Source organism: Alligator sinensis, unplaced genomic scaffold, assembly GCF_000455745.1.
Source record: "Alligator sinensis unplaced genomic scaffold, ASM45574v1 scaffold138_1, whole genome shotgun sequence".
In the NCBI taxonomy this organism is placed as follows: domain Eukaryota; kingdom Metazoa; phylum Chordata; order Crocodylia; family Alligatoridae; genus Alligator; species Alligator sinensis.
In genome coordinates, this window is record NW_005841862.1 from 729,969 (window position 1) to 751,984 (window position 22,016).

The following is a 22,016-nucleotide window of genomic DNA, read 5'->3' on the forward strand; positions in this document are numbered from 1 at the left end:
TGACGGTTGCATGGAATTGCTGTGCCGCTCTTCCCAGCTCCGTGGGGCCCCCCAAAGCGCAGGGCCTGGGCCAGTTGCCCTGATTCATTCCTTCTCACTCCCTGGGACAGCCTTGCTTCCAGTACAAAATTGTTCTTTATGTTAAATTTTCTAGTGTTTGCTTTTAACTTTTCTGAATGATTCTGTTCTTTCTGAGCTTTTCTGAAATTATATAAAATTCATTACCAGTTAAGAAGGAAATAAATATAACAGGTTTTTTCAGATGGAGGTAAAGGTGGTGGCCAGGTATAAAACAAGTGGCTAGCTGATAATGAATAAAAATAAATATTTGATTGAATTGGTTTGCTGTGCTGTTGCTGCCACCAGAAGAGGGAGGGACGAGTTGCTGTGACTCAGGGGCATATTCAGCTACTGGCCCACGCCAGCGTACCCCTCCTTCTCCCAGGTATGGCAGTGAAACAAACCATTGTGGCGGGTGGCGGTGAGGCACCTGTCACGCACCACCTGCTCACAGCAGCACTGGGCGCTCAGGGCAGGTTGCTGCAGGCCTGTCACTGCCTATGCCCCTGAGCCATGGGGCTGGGCCAGACTGAACTGGGCTGTGGCAGTCCATTGCCTCCCCCTGCTGCTGCCCATGCCCCTGGCCTGTGGCAGGTCACCGCAAGTGCCCGGTGCCTCTGCGAGCAGGCAGAGGGTGACATGCTTCACCTCCACCCGCCTCACTCCATTGTCACTGCTGGGAGAGGGATTAGGCAGGGTACTGCACTGCAGCTGCAAGCCCATCTGCAAACTGAGGCCCCCGTGCAGGGCTGGTGGTGGGCGCTGCCTCCTGTCCCCTGGGGCTGCCTCAGCCCAGGTCATGCTGCCTCAGTGGGAGATAATGGTGAGTTAGGCTCCATAACCAGCCCTGGCTCCCCCCTCCACTGCAGCCACGTCACTGGCCCCCTCCTCGTGGCTGGCTAGCCACTCTTTGGAGGGACTCGGCCTGTGGTGCTGTGTTGGTACCCCTGCCACTGCTGCCTGCATTGAGGGGAATAACCTCCTCCTTCCCCTCAGGCTACTGGCATCTGGCTGTTGCAGCCAGCCCTGGGTGCACAGCCCTGGGTGCCTGCACTGCCCCCTGCTCCTGCAATGCAGGGATTAAACCCCCACTTTCCCTCAGGCTACTAAATTCTGGCCCCACCCCCTCTCCTGCCACTGGAACAGTGAGTGAGTGGGGGTGGAGGGGCTGTGAACCCTTGACAGGGGCTGTTTTCCCCCCTCCAGACAGACCCTGGCTGGGGTCCCTGCAGGCCAGGGTGTGGGTTTAAACCCCACTCCAGTCATACCCCCACACCCAGCACAGCTTCTCTCCAGTCAAGGGGTTGCTCTAGTGCCCCCCAGCTTCTGGCCTGAGCCACTGCAGGCATGTGCCTGCATTTCTGGAGTCAAAAGTGAATGTCTGTTCACGTGCAAAGTGGTTCAGTCTATGCAGGTTCCGTCTTTTTGAATGTCTGTCCCTAGCGTAGGTGGCACAGCTGCAGTGTAGGCAGCACAAAGTGAATTTAGCAGAAGGGAGAATCCAGCCCTTAATTTATGTATTACAAGATAGAAGGCAATGATTCTTATTCTGCCTAATCCTGAAAAGGCCTTACTTCATGTAGCTTTAATTTGGGAAATGAAGGGTTTCAGGTTTGTTTTGTATGGTATCTTGATATTTATAACCCTATGTTAAATATTTAAAAACTCTGCTTTACAGGTGATGTTGAGACTGCTGTGAAATTTGCTTCTCAACTTATTGATCTGGGTGCAGATATCAGTTTGCGTAGCCGTTGGACAAATATGAATGCTTTGCATTATGCTGCCTACTTTGATGTTCCGGAGCTCATTAGTATCATTTTGAAAAATGCGAAGCCAAAAGGTATGCAGAGTCAAATGCCAGCTTTTATCATAGGCTGAGTCAATGGGATTGTGTTAGTATAGCTGAAAGGTGCTGTTACCCTCTGTAAAGAATTACAATGTCTCATTCTCTTTCATTTGCCTTATTGGCCCATTTTCTGTGAACTGAATCTGAGTGCTATTGTGCATGCCAGATTTTTAAAGATGCATTTTTTAAAGATGAGGGATTAGGAAGGGATTACATACTTCATAAATGAATAGAGAATTTGGGAATGGGGTGAAGAAAAAGGCAGTGTAGCTTCACCTTACCCAACTCTAAGTCCGGCTGATATAATGAAATAGAGAAACAGGCATAATCATTTCGTTTGCAGACTCTCAGGGTTTCTGAGGTGCCCTGATGGATGGGAGGTGGGCTCAGAAGGGTAGAAGCAGGAAAGACGGAAAGCAGTTTGGTAAACATTAAACAGCAGCTTTTTGACACCCTGTCTCGCTCACTGAAAATTCCCCTTGAATTTGAAAAACAAAGCAAGCAATTGAAATATTGCGTTTGAGATAATGGAAAAGAGATCCTATAGATGAATGGGAGCCAACCTTTTTGGCAGGCATAATTCCCTCTGGTTTCCTTCCTCTTCTCAGTCTGCTGCTCTGCTTTCTGCTTCCCACCCTGTGCTCTTCAGCAAGTGGAACACGAGCAGAGTACACTCTGTGTACACTCTGTGTCCTGATTTGCCTCTTAAGCAGAGGGAATAAGAGAGAAAAAAAACACCTAGATCAGAAGAGGTTCAGGGGTGTCTAAGTCCTATTACATATCAGTTGCATCTCTTAACTGTCAATATAGGACCCTTCTGTCATCACATTTTTTTTACTATCCCAACTGTATTCTCGCAGTTAGTTTCACTTACACTGCCACTGTACCAAGAATAAAGTAAAAATTGAAAGTTATGGATGAAATTATCATCATCTCAAAAATGGAAATGGATGGTGGTAAAAAAAATATTTTAAAGTTTAAATGCATGAACAGTCAATAAAAATAGAAATGTAGATATAAACTTATTAACTCATATGCAAATGTACAGTAGTTTTTGTTACTTGGCACATATGATGGAGCATCCTAGGTATCATCAGTTTAACTTTTAGTAGTTATCAGGGCTATAAAATGTCTGGAAATAAACTAGACTGGAAATAGGGTAGTCTGTGCATAAGTATACAGCTAGAATTAAGACTGGTAAGTTACACAAAATCACCTTTTATCAGCATTTGGTTTATGGATAATAGTGTTATGTGTAAACTTTAAGATAAATGTAAAACTTAAGTTGCTGTTAAAGGACATGTAAAATGAAATGCTCGGACACTTCTTTTATCTTGCTTGTGATGTTTAATTGCAGATGTAGATGCCACCTGCAGTGACTTCGATTTTGGAACAGCTTTGCATATTGCTGCATTTAACCTGTGCACAGGAGCTGTCAAGTGTTTACTGGAACATGGAGCAAATCCTGCCTTCAGGGTAAAATGTTAGAGATTGCTTGAATGCTTAAGGATGGAAGTGAGTTAATTCAGAATATGACTTGAGAAAATTAGCCAAAAACTTTAGAGGCCATTCCTGTTTTTGATCAGGGAAAAATGTATTACACTGCATGGTAATGTCTGAGAAATAAGAAAATCCTCACCATGAATCACATTTTACAGAGAGGGTATTGCATCAAGGCTTTGTGCATCCAAGCCTAGATTTCCATGTCAAGATCCAATTCCATCTTAATCAGTTTAGACAGAGCCCTAACTGATTTTGCTTTGAAGGAAATCAACCTAGGGCCAATGATTCAATTTACTAAGGAAAAGATTTGGAGTTAAGAAAATGTGTAAGTCAGTGGCTCTTTTGGAGGTACCCCTTTATAACTTTTGTGAATTGAATTGCATCCAATTAAAAAAAAAAAAAAAAAATATATATATATTACAGTGCTTACCTCCTTGCAGAGAGGCCAGATAGTGAGGGTAGGGAATTGTCCAGGTAGGGACAAACCTGAGCCTGTGCTTATCTGCTTATCTCTGGGCGCATCTACACATGCATTTACGTTGCATTAAATTTACTGAGTAGTAAGTGGGAATAGGCCGGTGTCTACACGTGCATTAATGCTGTGTGTGGTCTAACTTGGGACTAAAGTTAGTCCAAAGTCAGTCCACACACAGTGCTACTGTGCAGTAAGGTGTCTACATGTGCGTTACTGCGCAGTAACTAATTGGGTGTAAATTTGAGACCTGCATCATGCAGGCATCAAATTTATGCCCAAATTGGCATAAGTCGCCATAGTTACTGCACAGTATGGGCGTGCACATGTAGACGTGTGCCTGTATTGCACAGTAATTTTAGATTACTGTGCAGTAAATGTGCACGTGTAGATGTGCCCTCTTAGCACCCTGGTTGAAAACCACTTGCTTAAGTATAAGATTTTAGTTGATTCCTTTGAAAATTAGAGTAAGTCTACACATTAATATATAGACTGAAGTTAATACCCTATTCTACTTCATGCTTCAATTCTATTATTTTAAGATAGATTAATGGATATCTTCTATCCCAGAGTTTTTTGGGGCAGTTTTAGTTGCACCTATCTATAGCTTATGATTTTCTATGAGTTGTTGGCAATTTTCCTCTTACAGCTGTTATTCTGCTGAAAATAATAGGTCCTAGTAAATTATGGATGTATCTGGGCCATGCCATCAAAGAGGTAAAATGAAGATGGTACCATACTATTTTTTTAAATCATTTTTCAGATTCCAGGAGGGCTTCTATCACAATATCCATCAACTCTTTACATGTGCTCCTTACAATTGATGTTCCACGTTTGCTGCTGTAAAGTGAGGCCTCCCTGGCTACATTTGTCTCTCCACGTTTTTCATTTGAGTTGTAACATTTATAGAAGCATTTACCTCTATATTGTTTCTTCATCTGAAGACTAGTAGTGTGATTCAGTCTTTATGCCCTGTCAGTCCTTGGTATGTGTGTTTAGATTGGATGGTCCATTAGAAACTAATTTAAAACTGTCAGCATTTTTCTGCCTCTTCATAAGTTCATCCATACTAAAATCACAACTGTGTCTATTAATCCAGTTCTAGGGCAGGGACTATAATTTTATTTTGTGTTTGTATAAGGCCTCACAAAATGGGTCCCTACCTACTAACATCTGGATATGTGATTTTTGAGCCAGGGTGCTGTTGTACCCTCGGGTGCTATGAGATCCTTTTAAGGGTGAAGCACAATATTAGCGCTTTTAGGTATGCAAACATCTACATGTGATTCACAAGATAAACCCAGGGATTTCAAACAGGAATCCATAATGTCAAAAACATTCAGATCTGTTGGGGCCTTTCAGAATTCTTTGCAAGAGAAGAATTGCTCTATTACTTTTTCATAATGAGTGAAAAAATTAATGAAAGTCAAGAGCTGGCATTTCCTGAAAGGTATCTTGAGTGTAACGAGGTTGAGAACAATTGCTGTAGATGTTGCCTCCATTTCAATATCTAATAACAAAAATCTGCATTTGTTTAGAACAAACATAGCTAAATCAAGTCCACAGGATTTCTAATTCCATATTCAGTTACAACAATCATGCTAATGTCTACCTTGCATAGTATCAAAACACTATTTGTACTCCTTACCATAGGAAGATCTAGGTCGGAATCTCATACCACTAGCAAATTTTTCCTGATATATATAAACATAAAGCAGTATGTGTTCAGTGCATTTTGGGATGTCATACCACACTATTGTAAACACCCCCCCCGGTAATATGATAGATACATCTCCTACATATCAGCCTAAGCCACTGAAAATGGTGAAGCATTGTTAGCTGTCCTGGGTACTAACCAAATCGTAGCCCTATGGCATTGACTATGGGCTCAAGTCATATTTAAAACCAAGCAAATTATCTAGCTGCATTCCCTGTTTAAAAATGTAGTGTATGCAGGGTCTCAATTCAGCATTTCAGATCTGATGCAGACCAGTAGTGATTGAAAGCCATTGCTACCGATTAAATGTTCTATAATACCATATTTTCTTGAGTACAACATGCCCCAGAATATAATGCACACCTTTCATAGATTTATAGATTTTAAGGGGCTGGAAGGGACTCGGAAGATCATTGGGTTCAGCCCCCCTGCACCAGGCAGGAAAGACAGGTGGGGTCAGGTGACCCCAGCAAGATGACTATCCAGCCTCCTCTTGAAGATTTGCAGGGTAGATGATTGCACCACCTCTGGAGGGAGCTTATTCCAGTCTGGACACCCTAACTGTGAAGAAGTTTTTCCTAATGTTGAGCCTGAAACTGTTTTCCAGGAGTTTGTGGCCATTACTCCTGGGTCTCCCCAAGGGCGCCCTGGTTGTTCACCGAGCCCCTGATGTACTCCCCTGACATAGCAGTAAACTGCTCAGCCTTCTCTTTTTCAAGCTGAAGAGTCCCAGGTCCCTTGGCCTTTCTTCGTATGGCTTGCCTTGCAAGCCCTAATCATATGGGTGGCCCTTCTCTGGACTCTCTCAAGTTGTACCACATTCTTTTTAAAGTTTGGCACCCAGAACTGGACCCAATACTCCATTTGGGGTCTCACCAGTGCCGAGTAGAACAGAAGAACCTCCTCCTTGGTCTTGCTGGAGATGCATCGATTGGTGCATGGCAGAGTAGTATTTGCCCTGCTGGCAACAGAGTCACATTGCTGGCTCATATTCATGCTGTGGTTTGTTATTACCCCCAGGTTTCTTCAATTCAGTGTTGGTCAGGTTGCTGTTGCCAAGCCTGTAGGTGTGCAGGGGATTGTTCACCCCCAGGTCGAGCACTTTACATTTCTCAACACTGAACTTAATCTGGTTCTGACACGCTCAACTTGCTAGCCTGTCTAGATCCACCTGTATCTGTAGCTTATCTTCAAATGTGACTACGCTTCCCCATAACTTGGTGTCATCTGTGAACTTGGCCAGTGAGCTCTTCAGCCCCTCATCCAAATCATTGTTTTTGAAAGGCAGAATGAACGGGGGGAAAAAACAAGATTTTTTTTTTATGGCTGAATATGGCAGGGACAGAACATAATCTTCAGCTGACTCGTGCTTCTCCCTTACCTGTTTAACTAAAGCTGAAACCCTTGTCTTTGCTGAAAACTGGTCTTTCCAGGCCTGTGATTTGAAAAGGGCTAAAGAGTCTCCAAAACTGTGAAATAGGAGGAGAGAAACTGGGAGCAGTTGGCAAACAGAGGCGAGTTAGCTTGATTAGTGGAACCTCATGACCATTAAAAAGGAGAGAAATTTGTTAATCTCTGGAATAAAGAACAGTGACTCAAAGTAGGACTCAAAAGTAGGGTGCTTCTATCCCAGTCAGATAATCAGCTTGCCCGCTAAATATGTGCACCCCAATTTTGGGCAGCTGATGTTTTGGGGGGTGCATGTTCTATGTAAGAAAATATGATATGCCTCCCATTATTAATTCCATGAGCCATCTAATCTCTTAAAATCATATCTTTTAATCAGAAAATATTAAGGAGACATGGAGAGACTATGTGTCAGTGATGATTTACTCTCTTTCAGAACATTGTTATTAGCCATTTGGTCACTCATGCAAAATATAAATTTAAGCAGAAGTTCTTTAAAATACAGTATGCGAGATGCAAGGATTTTTTGTGGATGATATCTTTTATTGGACTGACTATATTGTTGGGAGATACATAGACAAGTTTTTGGGTATAGGACACTCTTCTTTACGGAGCTGGTACAACAAATGCTATCGCCCACAAAAATCTTGCCTCTTTTTTTTTCTATATATATTTCCAGGATTATCATGGCTACAATATCACTCCAGTACTACCTTAAAATACTATAGTTTGCCTCAATCCAGTGCCTTTGTGTGTGGGTGGGGGGGGGGCGGGAGGGAGGGAGGAGCACTTTCTGCTTTAAAGTGTGCATGTTTTTAGAGTGTATATTAGATTACTAGGCTGCAAAATTTGAAAAAGAAAAAAAATCAAGTCCTCTTTTATGTTTTAGGAGGATAGTAAAATATGGCAACTAAGACCTCTTAAACATTTTTTCTTAAAAAGGATTTTTTTTCCAAATGTAATTCTTATTTTTGAAGCCAACTAAATTATATGTTCTTTCAGCGTGTTTTTAGTAGAACTATGGCCAGACATTATAATGTATGTAAAATTGATGCAGGAGTTTTGAAAAACAAAGATGGTTTCTAGATTAATTTCTATGCTTCATTAGTCAGCTTGTAGTTTATCTTTTATATCTTCCTTAAGCAGTGCCAAAGTGCAACAAAACAACATTGCTAGTACATAAGTTTAAAATAATATAAAACAAAGACGACAAGCAAAATATGTTTGGAAACCCAATACTGAAATGGGTTATTTAAATTATTTGAATGTGCAACTGTTCCTGGATAGCTTCCATGGTAGGTGGCCATAAATGCACATTGCTGCTATGTGGTGCAGTGTTTCAATACCTGGATAGTCCATGTCTCCCTGACATTTGTGGCAGGACAAAGGACCTAAGGAATAGAATTAGAACTATCTTTTTCCGGGGCTGAGCTTGAGAGGGCTCTAAAACTGTAGGAGCGGTATAAGGAATTACATAGACAGGGATTTTTTTCCAGTGAATAATGTTATACCTTTTTTTTTTTTACTACACCTCATCCTTTTAAAAAATATTTTGTTTCATGTATTTTATTCTCCTTGTGCCGCATACATGTGATGAGTACCAGTATAATTGTATCTTGCAATTAGCATGAACATCACCAAAATTAATTTATTATTGCTCTCTAATTTTACACTGAGGAAAGTTTTTATTTCTAAACATACCTCTAAAATTAATGTTATGTTCATGTTAATGGCCAGAATTGTTAAACCCAATGTCTAGGTCAGGTTCCTAAATCTATGGTTAGACCCTTTTTTAAGGATGTGGTGAGCACTTATACTAGGGTTACCATATATCCGGGTTTTCCTGGACGTGTCCTTTTTTGGGGGCCTCCCATCTCTGTCTGGGATTTTGCTGTGCCACCACATTCCCGGCACTTCCTGGCTTGCTCCAGCAAGGAACTGCTTGGGGCTGGGGAGAGCAGGGGGAAGGTGATTGGAGTCCGGGTCATCTGTGTGCATCCTGGCAGCTGCAGGCATGCAACTCTGTCAGGGGTGGGGTTTGGAGAGTCAGGGCTCGGGACTGTCTGGGGGGTGTGTGTGTGTTTGTGTCTGTCTGTGGATCGTTGTGCAAAGGGGCAGCTGCCTGTTGGTGCTGGGGCTGCAGCAGGGTGGGGAGGCGGGGGAGGGGATCTTCAGGGGCAGCAGGGAGCTGCGTGGGCAGCAGGGCTGGGGAGGGCAGGGGGCTGCAGGTTGGGAGTGAGCGGCACTAGCAGGGCTGGGGGCAGGGGGCTGCTGGTTGGGAGTGAAGGGGCAGCAGTAGGGCTGGTGGGGGCTGTGGCCTGGGAGTGAGGGGCACCAGGGGGGTGGGGGGCTGTGGGTCAGGAATGTGGGGCACTGGCACGGCCAGGTGGCTGCAGGTCCGTAGTGAGGGGTATCAGCAGGGACAGGGGGGCTATAGGTTAGGAGTGAGGAGCAGCAGCAGGGTTGGGGGGGGCTGTAGCTTGGGAGTGGGGGCAGGGCATGGGCATATGAGCACCAACCTCCACCTCACAGTCATATACCCCCCACCCCCCCAGTGTCCTCTTTTTTGAAATGGGAAATATGGTAACCCTACTTATACATGGTCTTAGTCCAATGGTGCCCAGCCTTTTGGCTTCACAGGCCAGAAGGGCAGCTCTGGGTTGGTCCATGAGCCGGATCCTGTCTGTGGGCCAGACTCCTCTGCATACGGCTGGCCTGGCTGAGGCCCAGTCCAGCTGTGTGGGGCCTGGTTGGGGCTTGGCAATTTGGTGGGAGGGGAGTGGTAACAGTGTTAATTGACGCTGCTCTCCAACGGCTACATTTCCATATTTGTGGGGAGCCACATGGGCCAGATGACATATTTAGGGGTTGAGCACCCCTATGTTAGTCTGTGGAAACTGTAGGGCTCAGCACCTTTGAAAATAAAATGCTGTAATTAGAGAAACAGATACCTAACTTCAGGCAATGGATAATTTTAGCCACTGTTTACTTAAGAAAAAGGGAGGGAAAAGAGCTGAACCATTTCAAAGAAATGCTAATGAAATTTTTCACAGCCAGGATTTGCATTGTGTTAATATTAACTTTTTAAACTTATGCCTCCCTCCCCACAACCCCTTCCTTTTCCTTTGCTATTTTGTCATTCTAGAATGACAAAGGCCAGATTCCAGCAGATGTGGTTCCTGATCCAGTGGATATGCCATTGGAGATGGCAGATGCAGCAGCCAGTGCAAAAGAAATCAAACAGATGCTGTTGGATGCAGTGCCTTTATCATGTGACATCTCCAAGGCCATGCTTCCAAACTACGATCATGTCACTGGCAAAGCCATGCTTATGTCGCTTGGACTGAAACTGGGAGATCGTGTTATCATTGCAGGACAGAAGGTACAAGGATGAAACTGAAACTGCCTAAATAACCTCTCTGTAGTGGAACTTAGCTCTTTTCAAGCACATTTCTCAACTGTAGGTATAACATTTATGAAAAGTATGGAATGTGGATGGCAGTAGAACTATGAAGATACTTTCTTTCCTTATTTAAAGCAAAGGGAAATCCTTTTATGATAAACTGAATGCTTATGTGTTAGTGGAACATTTTCATTTTGTAAAGCAGTTATTGACAGGGAAAAGTCTCTATTTTGCATCTGCAAATTCTCCTTAACAGACCATTGAAATCAATGTGCGAGATCTAGTCTTTCCAGTGTATTTTGTGGGTACAAGGTGAACCAAGGACCTTGAGAGAACTTAATAATATCAGTTGCAGAATTTTGAGTTGCTATACTTTAAATTGAGAGGTTGTATGCTTTGTAGGGTTAATTTAGTTACTATTTCCAGAAAGCATTAAAAGGTACACTTAATTCTGTTTAGCCTTTAGTAACCAACTTTCATTGGTACAATGCAGCTGAAATCTCCAATGAAACCTTGCTGGGGTATAGGGACAGCAATGCAGATACTTTTATTATAGCTCTACCTCAAAGTTAAAAAAATGTTCATGTTGTTTTTTTAACCACCATGCCATAGTTACCCAGATAACTTTGGAAAGTTGTTTATACTACTGTGGTCACAAAATACATGTGTTTTTCTTTGCTTTGGATAGTGAGAACTTTGAAATAATTTGATTATATTCTTTTAACAAAAAATTGACAGTACATTTGTGACAGTTGTGCAGGCAGCTATTTATGTTAGCATAATTCTATATTTGGATATTTGTGTATTGCTGATAACAGTATTTGCATATACCATTTTTTCTAATTTTTGTATATTCAGATTTATAATGCTAATGATTCATTTCAAAGTGTTTTTTCCTCAAGGGTGTATAGCAGCTTTCAATTATAAATTTGCATTCAACATTTTACTGAAATGAGGTCAGAAAAGGTATAGTTGCTAGTGATACACAATTAATTCTAACCAAAACACATACAAGAAACCATTTCTTCTGACAGAGTAATTAATGAATATATGAAAGTTTACTTAGCTATAAATCACTGCATAATGAAAACAAAGAAGAAAATACCAGTGATCTGATATTTTAGCTGCAAGTTAGTGTAAATTTTGTAACAAAGAGGATATTAATGTTTTTTCTCGTCATTCATTTTTTTGAAATTTAAAGAATGGACAGCACTCTAACTTCATTTGATATTTCATTAGTACTCTTGGTATCTTTTGTGGGCTGTAGCACTTTCACTTTCATATTTAGCCTTGCATTTGAAGAAGCATGCCTGTTGGAATTTTTTAATATTAATCCTTCTTCCTAAGGCCAAAATGCATTCTAATATTATATTTATGGGTGAACTAGCACAATTAAAGCTGCAAAAGGGACTGAAAGGGGAGTAATTGCAGGAAGAGGGTGTTTATTTAATCTACTTAAAAAACCAAAATGTAAAAGTGATTTGAATCCAATGAAAGAAGTAAGGGTTTCTTCTTCTGGTCAGATCTGAAGAAGAATGTCTTGCATTCGAAAGCTTATCTAATTCTATCCCCACTATACAGTTGATCCAATAAAAGAGCCCACCCTAAGAAATCTTTATCTCCTATAATTTTTGGACCATCACAGCTACATCACTTACACTTGAATCCAGTGTCTGGGATTCTGAAGAGAGAGGGCAGTCTTTGTTAATGATTCCACAACTTCTGTCTTCAGTTCAAATCTGTGACATTTTAATGCACATCTTCTGAGATCACAAGGAGGGGCCCACTTGCAAAATAAAGAAAATCAGTCCAGGTGTTCCTGATTATATATTTTAAAGCAGTATCTAAATATAATTTTTAAAAACAAAAGTAAGTCCTTGTTTTTACCATCCTAAGGAAGGAATAATGGGCATGGACTCCTTTTTTTAAACTTTTGAAGTTTCAGGTCAGTATGAATATGATTCATGTATCTACATGGAAGTCCAATTACATGCAAGTCCAATTCACCTGGATACTTGAACATGTTCCTAATCCTGTACAGGTGAGTGGTCTCATTGAAGTCAACGAGAGGAAAACCTGCTTACATTTCAGCTCATGATGAAATATATTACTGAACTGGTGTTATAATCTAATGGTACTTACTGAATTTGATTCTTAACTTGAGTGAAAATGGCCACTGTTTTTTAAACTAAGATGAATTAGTTCTATCTTTTATAGCTTAAGAAATGCATTAGCTTGCATTGAAGGAAATTGATGTATTTTCAAAGGAGATTGTCATGTTCACATTTCTCTGTGTACTGCTTAATGGTCTTGAGATGACTTAGTCATCTTTCATAGTAAATACTTTGTCTGTTTCAAATGGTTACTATTCACAAAGTCATTTGATTTTGGTTTATTCTTTTCTTTAGGTTGGTACATTAAGATTTTGTGGTACAACAGAATTTGCCAGTGGACAGTGGGCTGGCATAGAACTGAATGAACCAGAAGGAAAGAACAATGGAAGTGTTGGAAAAATCCAGTATTTCAAGTGTGCAGCAAAATGTGGTAATGGTTTCTTTTGGTGATTTAAACCATTTGAAACATTAATTAAAAAAAAACAAACTTATAAGAATGTCCACCCTCTTTTGTTGGATAATTAACATTAATCAATTCTTAATTTAACTCTTCCTAACTCTTTTTTTAACATTTAAAAGAAAGCATTTCTGATGACTTACAGAACTCTAGTGTACTATTCTTCTAGTTTTGCCGCCACTTTTAATTAAGATATTTTCTTTTCTTACAGCTACATTGTTTTTCTGTTTAGCTTTCTTTCATTTCTTGCTTTGCCTGCCTTTCTTAAAATTTCCTTTTGTGGTATTCTTTCTGATATACTTTTCTTAAAGAGATTAGTCAGGGAAGAGCCAGGGTAGATTTTTACCTTGTTGACCAACTAAATCAGATATATAGCAGTTCTGCTTCCTACTGTCCTTTCACAACATCTGATGAAGTGAGCCTTCTTATGAAAGCTTACGCTTTACGGCTCTAATTTTAATTAGACTATAAGTTGCAAATCTATCTTGCTTTCTGCCATACTTTTCTTAAAACTTCTTCCCAGTGCAAGTCCCCAAGCCTCCCTTCTTTGCCATTTGAGGTGTTTCTTTTATAATTTTTGTCAGCTTTTAATTGGCATTTTATTGTGGCCTTTTTTTGAGCACTTGAGTGGGTGTATACATCTGTCTGCTTGCCCACTGAAGATGTACTACAAATTTTATGTCTAGGGACTTACTCAAATTGTGAGTTTGCGGATTTCGCAGAAATCACAAAATTGGGTGAAATCTGTAGGGGAAACCCCCCTCCTCCAAAAAATTTACTAAAAATATAAATGCTGGCTGGCTCCTCAGTGGGAGCCAGTAGTCCTCCCAGCCATGCAACCCAGCACAAAGGAGCCTGCTGGCATGAAGGTGAGCAGGCAAGAGCTGCCCCCGCCACCCCTCACCACTGATTGGCTGAGAGGGCTGCCTGTTGTGCAGCTCCACCCCTCTTCAATCAGGGACAGAGCCTCATGATGGACAGCCATCTCAACCAATCAGCAGCAGAGTGTGGGACCAGTGAGGCCCTTAGCCAATCAGAGGTGTGGGGAGTGCACCCTCAAAAATGGCAACTGGCCATGTGATCTGCCTGCCTGCAAAATTGGCTGGCCACCTCCTTGAGTTAGGTGATAGACCACAAATTATGTTCATTCAGGGTCACATAGTAAGTAATACGGCAAAAACTTTCCAACTATTGCTACTCTGCATTCCATACTACATGTTAATAGCGATTTATATTTTGTTCCTTAAAATGTCCACAGGCATCTTTGCACCCCTTTCTAAAATAAGTAAGGCTTCAGATCACAAGAAGAATCCTGTAAGAAGTCCTTCCACACAATCTTCACCTTTGGTCAAATCCAAGAAAATTGATGTAACACGCATAACTTCTAAGGTGAATACTGGTATGTATTACCAGTAGCATATCTGACTGTTTCCAAAAGTTAGACAGAGATCCTGCATATCCTGATGTTAAAATGCTTGTTTGGAGTCAGTTCATCCTCTTGCAATGAATAAAATGGAAGTTAGCGGTGATGAGAACTTAGTATCTGCTACTACCTAAAAACTGTAGCCATTGTGCCTCTTTGGATCAGGCCACATAACATCATTATCATAAGATACTATTTTTTTGTCATCAGTACATTAGGAGACAGGTATGGCACATTGTTTTACACTTCCTACAGTATTATGTAAATAATCCTGAAGGTAGGCACATCACTTAATCTTTGTCTCTCAAGTTTCCCATTTGGAACCTGAGACTAATTTTATCCTCATTCTTGCTTTTCTGTTTAGATTCCAAACTCTGAGGCCTAAGGAGTATTATTCAGGGTCTAACATGCACAAATAGATTCTAGTTGTGGTTAGTTAACTCAGCGTTTCCCAACCTTTTTTGTCCCATGGCACCCTTACCTAAATAAAAAAGCACCAGGAGGGGGCCAGTGGCACGCAGCCAGCTGGATGCTGATGGGGAGGGGTGGCAGCCAGCTGGACAGCATTTTGGGCTTGAGCCACGCTCCCCCTCTGTCTGTGTCCGCAGCAGCAGCAGGCAGGGGGCATGGCTCCAGCCCAAAATGCCGTGGCACACTTAGACATGCCTGATGGCACACCAGTGTGCTGTGGCATACCAGATGGGAAATGCTGAGTTAACTCATGTCATTCAATGTGTTCATTCATTATTTCCTTTCTTGAGGCCTGCCTAGGTGGACTGAGCATAAGACAGCACAGGTTTATAGGTAGAGGGATATAAATACATTCCCAACAAGTTTCTTAAAATCCTCAAAAATATAATTTTTACTGTAACATGCAGCATAGCATGTATTGACTACAAGATGGAATGATGAAAGGTAGCTTTTTTGGCAGTGATTTAGAATGAACTGCATAACTCAGGTCTCCAGTACATGTTACATGTATTATGCAATTAGTGGGTTAGTTGTACCATTAATTTAGATTGTATACATGTGAAAATTAACGGTTGCAGCATAAAAAGGTCCATTCAGCTATAAGGTTAGAGCTGGAAAATGTATACTAACTTTATAGCTGGTTTCTATCTAGCTTTAATTTGCATGTATAGCATAGCTATGCCTCTGTGGCTGGGAGTCCTACACTTGATGGGACTCCCAGCCACGGCATTGTCCCACAGGCTGCTGAGGATGAGAGTCTCCTCAACTGATGGAACTGCCATCCACATAGTGGGAGCCAGTGCAGGGGGAGCCCAGGATCCCAATACACAGCAATAAGGCCTACTAGGATCTGATGCTGGATCCCACAGGCATTCCTCCTGCCATGTATGTGTCTCGTGGCAGGAGACACAATTGTGTGGATCATTCATTAGATCCTATCATGCCTTTACCTGGACATCTAGAACAGCCCTTTACTTGTCTCTCTTGCTTTCATGCACATGTGTAACCACAGAATGCATGTTGCTCTCTGACAGTCAAACATAATTGAATCTACACTTTCTAGGCATACATGGCGCTTCACATTTTTGAAGGGTTGTCTGTCTATGTTAGAAATGGGGTATTTAAGGTCAGATCCCAATTGATAAATTATGTGTCTACATAGGGTATATATGGAAAATAGGTACCTAAATCACAAAGCTCCCCACCCTGTTCCAGTGGCCACAAAATTCTGTAGGTATTTAAACTTGTTCAGAACCTATATTTTGACTTGAGAAGATTCGTAAGCACCTAAACCTAAGCTTTTAAGAGAGTACACATGCACTCGGTAAGGAGCAGCTGGATACCTAGCTTCTGTTGCTATCAGGATCAGAGTTGAGGAAGTGTCTAACCTCTTCCTAAGTTCTAGAGGGGCCCATGTAATAGGTGTCCTTGGAGCTTGCCTAACTTATGCTAACAGCACTGAATAAAAACACACAAAGGCAGCACCATGGCCACTGCCACTTGAAAACTAAGGCAGAGGGGGGATGTTGGGGGAGGATCCTGCTCACCTTTTGTGGTAGTCAGTGGTTAGAGCACCCAAGAAGTGGAGACTTGAGTTTCTGGCCCTCCGTAGCCTGAGGGCATTCTTCCCCACCTCCCTAAACTGCACTGGAAGTACGCTGCACAACAGCACCTTTAACTTGGCTTTTTCCGCCACGCACCCCCCTCCCCTGCTGTGGAGGGGCCCCAGCAACCCCGCCACTCCCTCCTGATAGGCTGGGAGGTAAAACTACGGTTTTAAATATTCTGTATTGTTTGCCTCCACTGCTGACTGGCTGAGGGGCCCTGGTGGCCCTGTTGTTGATTGGCCATGAGGCAAAAGCCATGGCATATATGTATTCCCGTGTTTTGTGCGTCCTCTTGGCTAGCTCTAAGTGTTTCCTTGTTTGGAGCCAAGGTGCATAACTCTCCCCATTCACTGCACAGGTCTCCTAGGCTGTGTGAATCTCTCTTCTGATTGAGTTGCCTGTTTTCAGGTATGATAAAGCCTAAGTGGATCCAATCCTTCCTTAGTATAATTTACACGGCTCAAATTGCCTGGTTGGGAAACATGTCGAATTCTCCAAGTTTCTGATCATTTTAAAACTTAGCAGCCTAACTGTCCATGTACAGACAATTCTCATAATATCCATGCTTTTTTGAAAGTTGATTCTTTTCATAGGATGCTTATTTTTAATTAATTAAATACGAAGATTGCCCAGTGAGTAGCTCTGTTGATATCTTTCTATGAAACAGTCTTAAATTTTGTCTGTTCAGTCCTCTCAGAATATTGAGAAACAAGATAATTTGTTAAGGCTGAGCTGGGCTTTATTTGAAAAGATTTTGAAAGAAAGGGTAAAGGATTGTTTTTGTCAGAGTCAGTGCATATGTGATAGGTTCATCAAACTCTCTCTTATGACACAGCTGTGCCTAGCTGTCTTTGTGAATCCAAACACTTGACATTTGCTTTAGGAAAAAATCAGAGTAGGTTATGCATCATGTACCTAGCAGGGCCCATATGATCAAGCAGTATGTAGTGAGCTGCCATTGTAAGACATTGTTTGAGCTAAAAGACACATTAGACTTTATGTGCTTGGCTGATTCAAAGGCTAGAATGGGAGGAAAAAAAGCTACAAATATAAAGATTTTCTTCTGTAACATTTATTTGCATTACTGAATTACATTTCTTAACTAGTAGCATATTGCTTGTGTTACAGACCATGAAAAATAATTAGAACATTTTCAATTATCTTTGATAGACCTCTGTAAAGCATTACCTCTATTTTTCAGTATAGGTTTTAAAAAAATTCTACTTTTGATATTTGTACTTGAGAATCATTAGCTCTTCAAATTGTTCATAAGGTTTAATCAATAACAGTAATTTTATTGCCCATTCTGAGGAAAAATCTTCCAGCAGTCATCACTGCTCTTATTGATCTGATATTCTTATGCCTGAAATATAAAACACCATAGAAGAGAATACAATAGAATAGAATAAATTCACAAACTAGTAACAAATAATTTAACAGTCAGACTAAGTCAATAAATATAGTTAATTAAAAATAAGTAAACGTTGTAGGTGCTTTTCATGAGGGCAGAATTAGCTGGAAAGGTTTGTTTTTGCCTGATAATTGAACAAAATCTTTTATAGGTAGGAAATGGCTCGCCAATGAATCCTAGACTTAAGTAGGAAAAGTAGTTCATAAATTAAATTAGTAAAGTATTCATTTTCAAGAATGAGACGTTGCTCTTTACAAATAATAATGTATTATTATTTTTCATAGTCTTTACTATTTTTCATAGTGTTTAGACATATTTATAAAATGTGTATAGGTAGAAACAATGGCGTTAACAATTCGTGGTTACTATGTTAACAGTACAAATAGAAAAAAATCTAGTTGAGTGCTTTTTTTAATCAAATTGGAGGACGTTGAGATTTTAGAGGATTTTTGTGTTTTGTTTTTGTTCACTTGTAGTTTTACATTTATATTAAGCAAGTGAATGACTATATAGCATTTTGAATGACTATATAGCATTTATATATAAACATTTTGTTTGTGTGATGTATCTTGATTGCTTTGGTGCATTTTAAAGTGTCAATGCCTTAACATTATTGTTAAATTAGTTTATTACTAAAAGCCACTTACAAGTAATACAAGGCCACAATATCTTTATCTCAAAATTCTAAGCCCTTTACAAATAGTAAATGAGAATCCTCAGTGTCGTGACTTAGGCCCCTGGAAGGTGTTAAAACAATGGTACGATTGGGATCCGAGGAAATTTACACCCTGTTACAAGTGTTCAGCCTTAGCATGAGGATGCTTCATGTTCAATTTATGGTGCTATACAAATGAGCCACAAAGTTCCACATATTTTGTGGAATATCTTCGTGGCTGGTTTGCCACTTTATGGCACCATAAATTGGCTGAATGTAGAGCACTGTTACTATTTATGGTGAAATGAATGTATCAATCATCCTAAAACTATAATCATGAGTCTCTATATAGGCAGTTGGAAAGAGGGAGTGCAGGAGCAGACAGAGGTTGTGGCTTGTCAACAGTCATATAGGAAGGTAATAACAGTCAGGAATAGGACCTTGAAATTCTTATTTTACCAGTTTTCTGTTCAAAATATTAGAGTGCCTATACACGTTCAGGGAGGCTGCTCCAACACGCTGTAATTACAGCGCATTGGAGCAGACTCGATTAATTGAGTCTGCTGGAGTGTGGTAATTACTGTGTTCCAGCAGACTCCAGTGTCACGTATCAGCGTCCCCATGCTGAAAAATGGCGACAGAGGTGTTTTAACTGAAGCTCGTAGAATGAGCTTTGGTTAAAGTGCCCCTGCTGCCATTTTTCAGTGTGGGGACACCAATATATATGATGCTCTGGGCGCTTTAATTAGAGTGGCTCTTCAGTGCCCTTTGATATTAGTCCTATGTGTAAAGATTACCATAATCAATGTGTGTTTTTATAACAAGGTGGTTTGAAATAATGGACTGTAGATAATTTGATTTGTCAGTACTCTTTATGTATTTGTCTTGACTTTTTATGTATTTTATGGTTTTCTTTGTAAAATTATTTCCAGGACACTTGCATTGATTTTACTTCGATTTTTGTTTTGCATCTTAGGTTTAGCTGCATTAAAAAAAGATAATGGTTCTGAATCTAACTTTTTGGCTACTGAAGGAATAAAAGCAATGTCTGGGAAAGGAGGTAATTATATTTTATTTAAGAAAAATTCTGGCAAGGGCATTTAAGAGGTGCACAGATGCTCCATAAAAATAGTGCACATGGATATCCTTGCATTCTGGTGTCCACCAACCCTTTACCCTGTTTCACCTAGAGCAAGAATAATATGGGTATTGGGATTATTGCCAGAGCACCATGGTATAGCACACTGTGGGCCAACCTTCTTGGCAGGCATGCCACAAGTTAGCCCTGTACCCATCCTGAGTGCTACTTCAATCCCCTTCCCCTGCCCAGTTTTTTGCTGTGCTTTCTGCTCCCTGCCCTGGGGTCCCTGCCTGATCTGCTCTGTTTTCTGCTTCCTGCTCTATGTGCCCTGCCTGCTCTACTACTCTGCTTTCTGCCCTATATGCCACCGTGATCCTTGTCCTCTCCTCAGTTTGTTCTTTGCCATGCACAGAGTCTGTGTGTGCTACTTGTTGGCCATCCCTGGTATAGCACATATGTGAATAACAGTGAAGACCATCCCTCTGAGCCAGAGATGCTCAACCTCTGTCCCACAAGCCAAATCCAGTCTATGGGGTTCTCCATGGGTCTAGAAATTTGACAGCAGGGCAGTGTTAAGTAGTGTTAATTGCTCGCAATGCTGTGACAATTAACACTGCCACTGTTTTCTTCCACCACACCCACTCCCCCCCCCACAATTTCCAAGCCCGCAGGCTAGATGGCACAGCCCCATGTGCCAGATTGTGCTAGTGTACAAGGTAGTTTCACATCTGGATCTAGGAGTCTGGGTTGGCCTTGACTGGGCTGGCATGTAGGGTCACTCAGTGGCCAGATCCAGTGCTCAGGGCAGAATTGGCACCCTGGATTGCACCTGTGAACTGACCCCACCCTGGATCCAGCCCACAGATCAATCTTGCCCATGGAATCCAGTCTATGAACCAGCCCCATGCCATCCATATAGTCTGTGGGCCCAGAAGGTTGAGCGCCACTGATCTAAGCCTTAGCTCTGTCTCCGAAAATGCCATCTTGGAGCTTGTGAAGGACCCTTTTTGCCCTATTTGCCTGCGGCTGGTTGTGGGTGCTTTGATAGGAAATTTGGTCTTGGAGTGTAAGTCCTGTATTTGGTCTTCATTTTTCTGTTTCTTTCAGGGGTTACTTTTGCTCATTGAGAGACAGCAGAAACCAATTAATTTTGGAACATTTGAGCTCTTGTACTTTCTTTCTTAGTGGCTCTCAATTTTTTTAGACTCAAGGCACTCCTCAGAAAATGCCAGCTCTTATTTTAATGTATTATTGACTTTACAATACAAGAATGGCTCTAGTATTTTTCTAAAGACCACAACAGATCAGACTGTTTTTAACACTGGATTCCTATTTGAAATATCTGGCTGTGTCCAGGTGAGCACGGACATTTGTTTCCCAGGGACAAGTAGCAGCGGGACACCTTGTGCTGCTGCTGCTTGTCCCCGGTGAACACCCATGCCACCTGCCCTCTGGCATGCAACAAATTACTCCTGGTGGGGAGGCTGGGGCCAGCAATTGTGCTGTCCCCAGCAGCCTTACCTGGGGTCCTGGGTGCTCCTGCAGCTGGGAGCATGGCTGGCAGCCAGATATGGCTCCAACCAGCCAGGCTCCAGTTTTGGGCAGTGTGCACTGCCCCACTTTTTTTTTTTGACATGGATATTTTTGACCCCAGGATCTCCCGGTGTCAAACCCCACCCCCGGCACTGCAAGGCGGCAGTGCAAGGAACTCCTGCATGTGCAGTGTGTAGCACCACAGATGGGTCTGTGGTGCCACACATCGCACATCCGTGCTTATCTGGACACAGCCTGTGGGTCTATCTATGTTTGCATACCTAACTACTAAGTGGCACACTGTGGGACCCTTGAAAGAATCTCAAGGCACCATGGTTGAGATTCACTGCTGTAAGTATGTCAGTCCATAAGCCTGTGTTCTAGTTTGTGGTAGCTGCAGGTCATAGTTCTTGACTTCTGTTACTAAATTGAAGATTTGGTTGTTAACATTGATCGTGTTTTCTTCTTGGGAGCATCCCTGTGGGGACTTCAGTGCTTTGTAGACACCAATGTGTTTAGTCTTGCAACATTTCTGTAAGCCAGTTAAGAGAATTATCTCCAACTTCCTAGGTAGGGAAACTGAGCCACAGATGCTAAGTATCTTGTTACACACTTGGTGTTTGGGCAGAATAGAAAAGAAATAGCTGAAAACTAGAGAACTATAAAGAAAAGAAAGATGCTAGAAATAAATCTGATTGGACAGCTTCAACATCAAGGTTTGCAAATGGAACTAAAAATGATTTATCTCCCATTCTTGTTTTATAGTAAGGATTTTAATATTAATACAGTATCTAACAGCATACAGTAGGCACTAATCCACACACTTCATAATTCACCCACAAAAATGTCACTTTCC

General features: G+C 41.5%; 1 protein-coding gene across 11 annotated transcripts in view; it reads left to right on the top strand.

The window, feature by feature from the left end:
• Positions 1–22,016, top strand: part of CLIP4 (CAP-Gly domain containing linker protein family member 4) — a 62,743-nt gene that overhangs the window by 30,395 nt on the left and 10,332 nt on the right. For all 11 annotated transcript variants that reach the window (XM_025215904.1, XM_025215911.1, XM_025215902.1 and 8 more), the window contains 6 exons: positions 1,739–1,900; positions 3,264–3,382; positions 10,151–10,387; positions 12,817–12,952; positions 14,238–14,378; positions 19,523–19,606. In XM_025215904.1, coding sequence (XP_025071689.1) covers positions 1,739–1,900; positions 3,264–3,382; positions 10,151–10,387; positions 12,817–12,952; positions 14,238–14,378; positions 19,523–19,606 — 879 coding nt within the window. The remainder of the gene's footprint in view (positions 1–1,738; positions 1,901–3,263; positions 3,383–10,150; positions 10,388–12,816; positions 12,953–14,237; positions 14,379–19,522; positions 19,607–22,016) is intronic.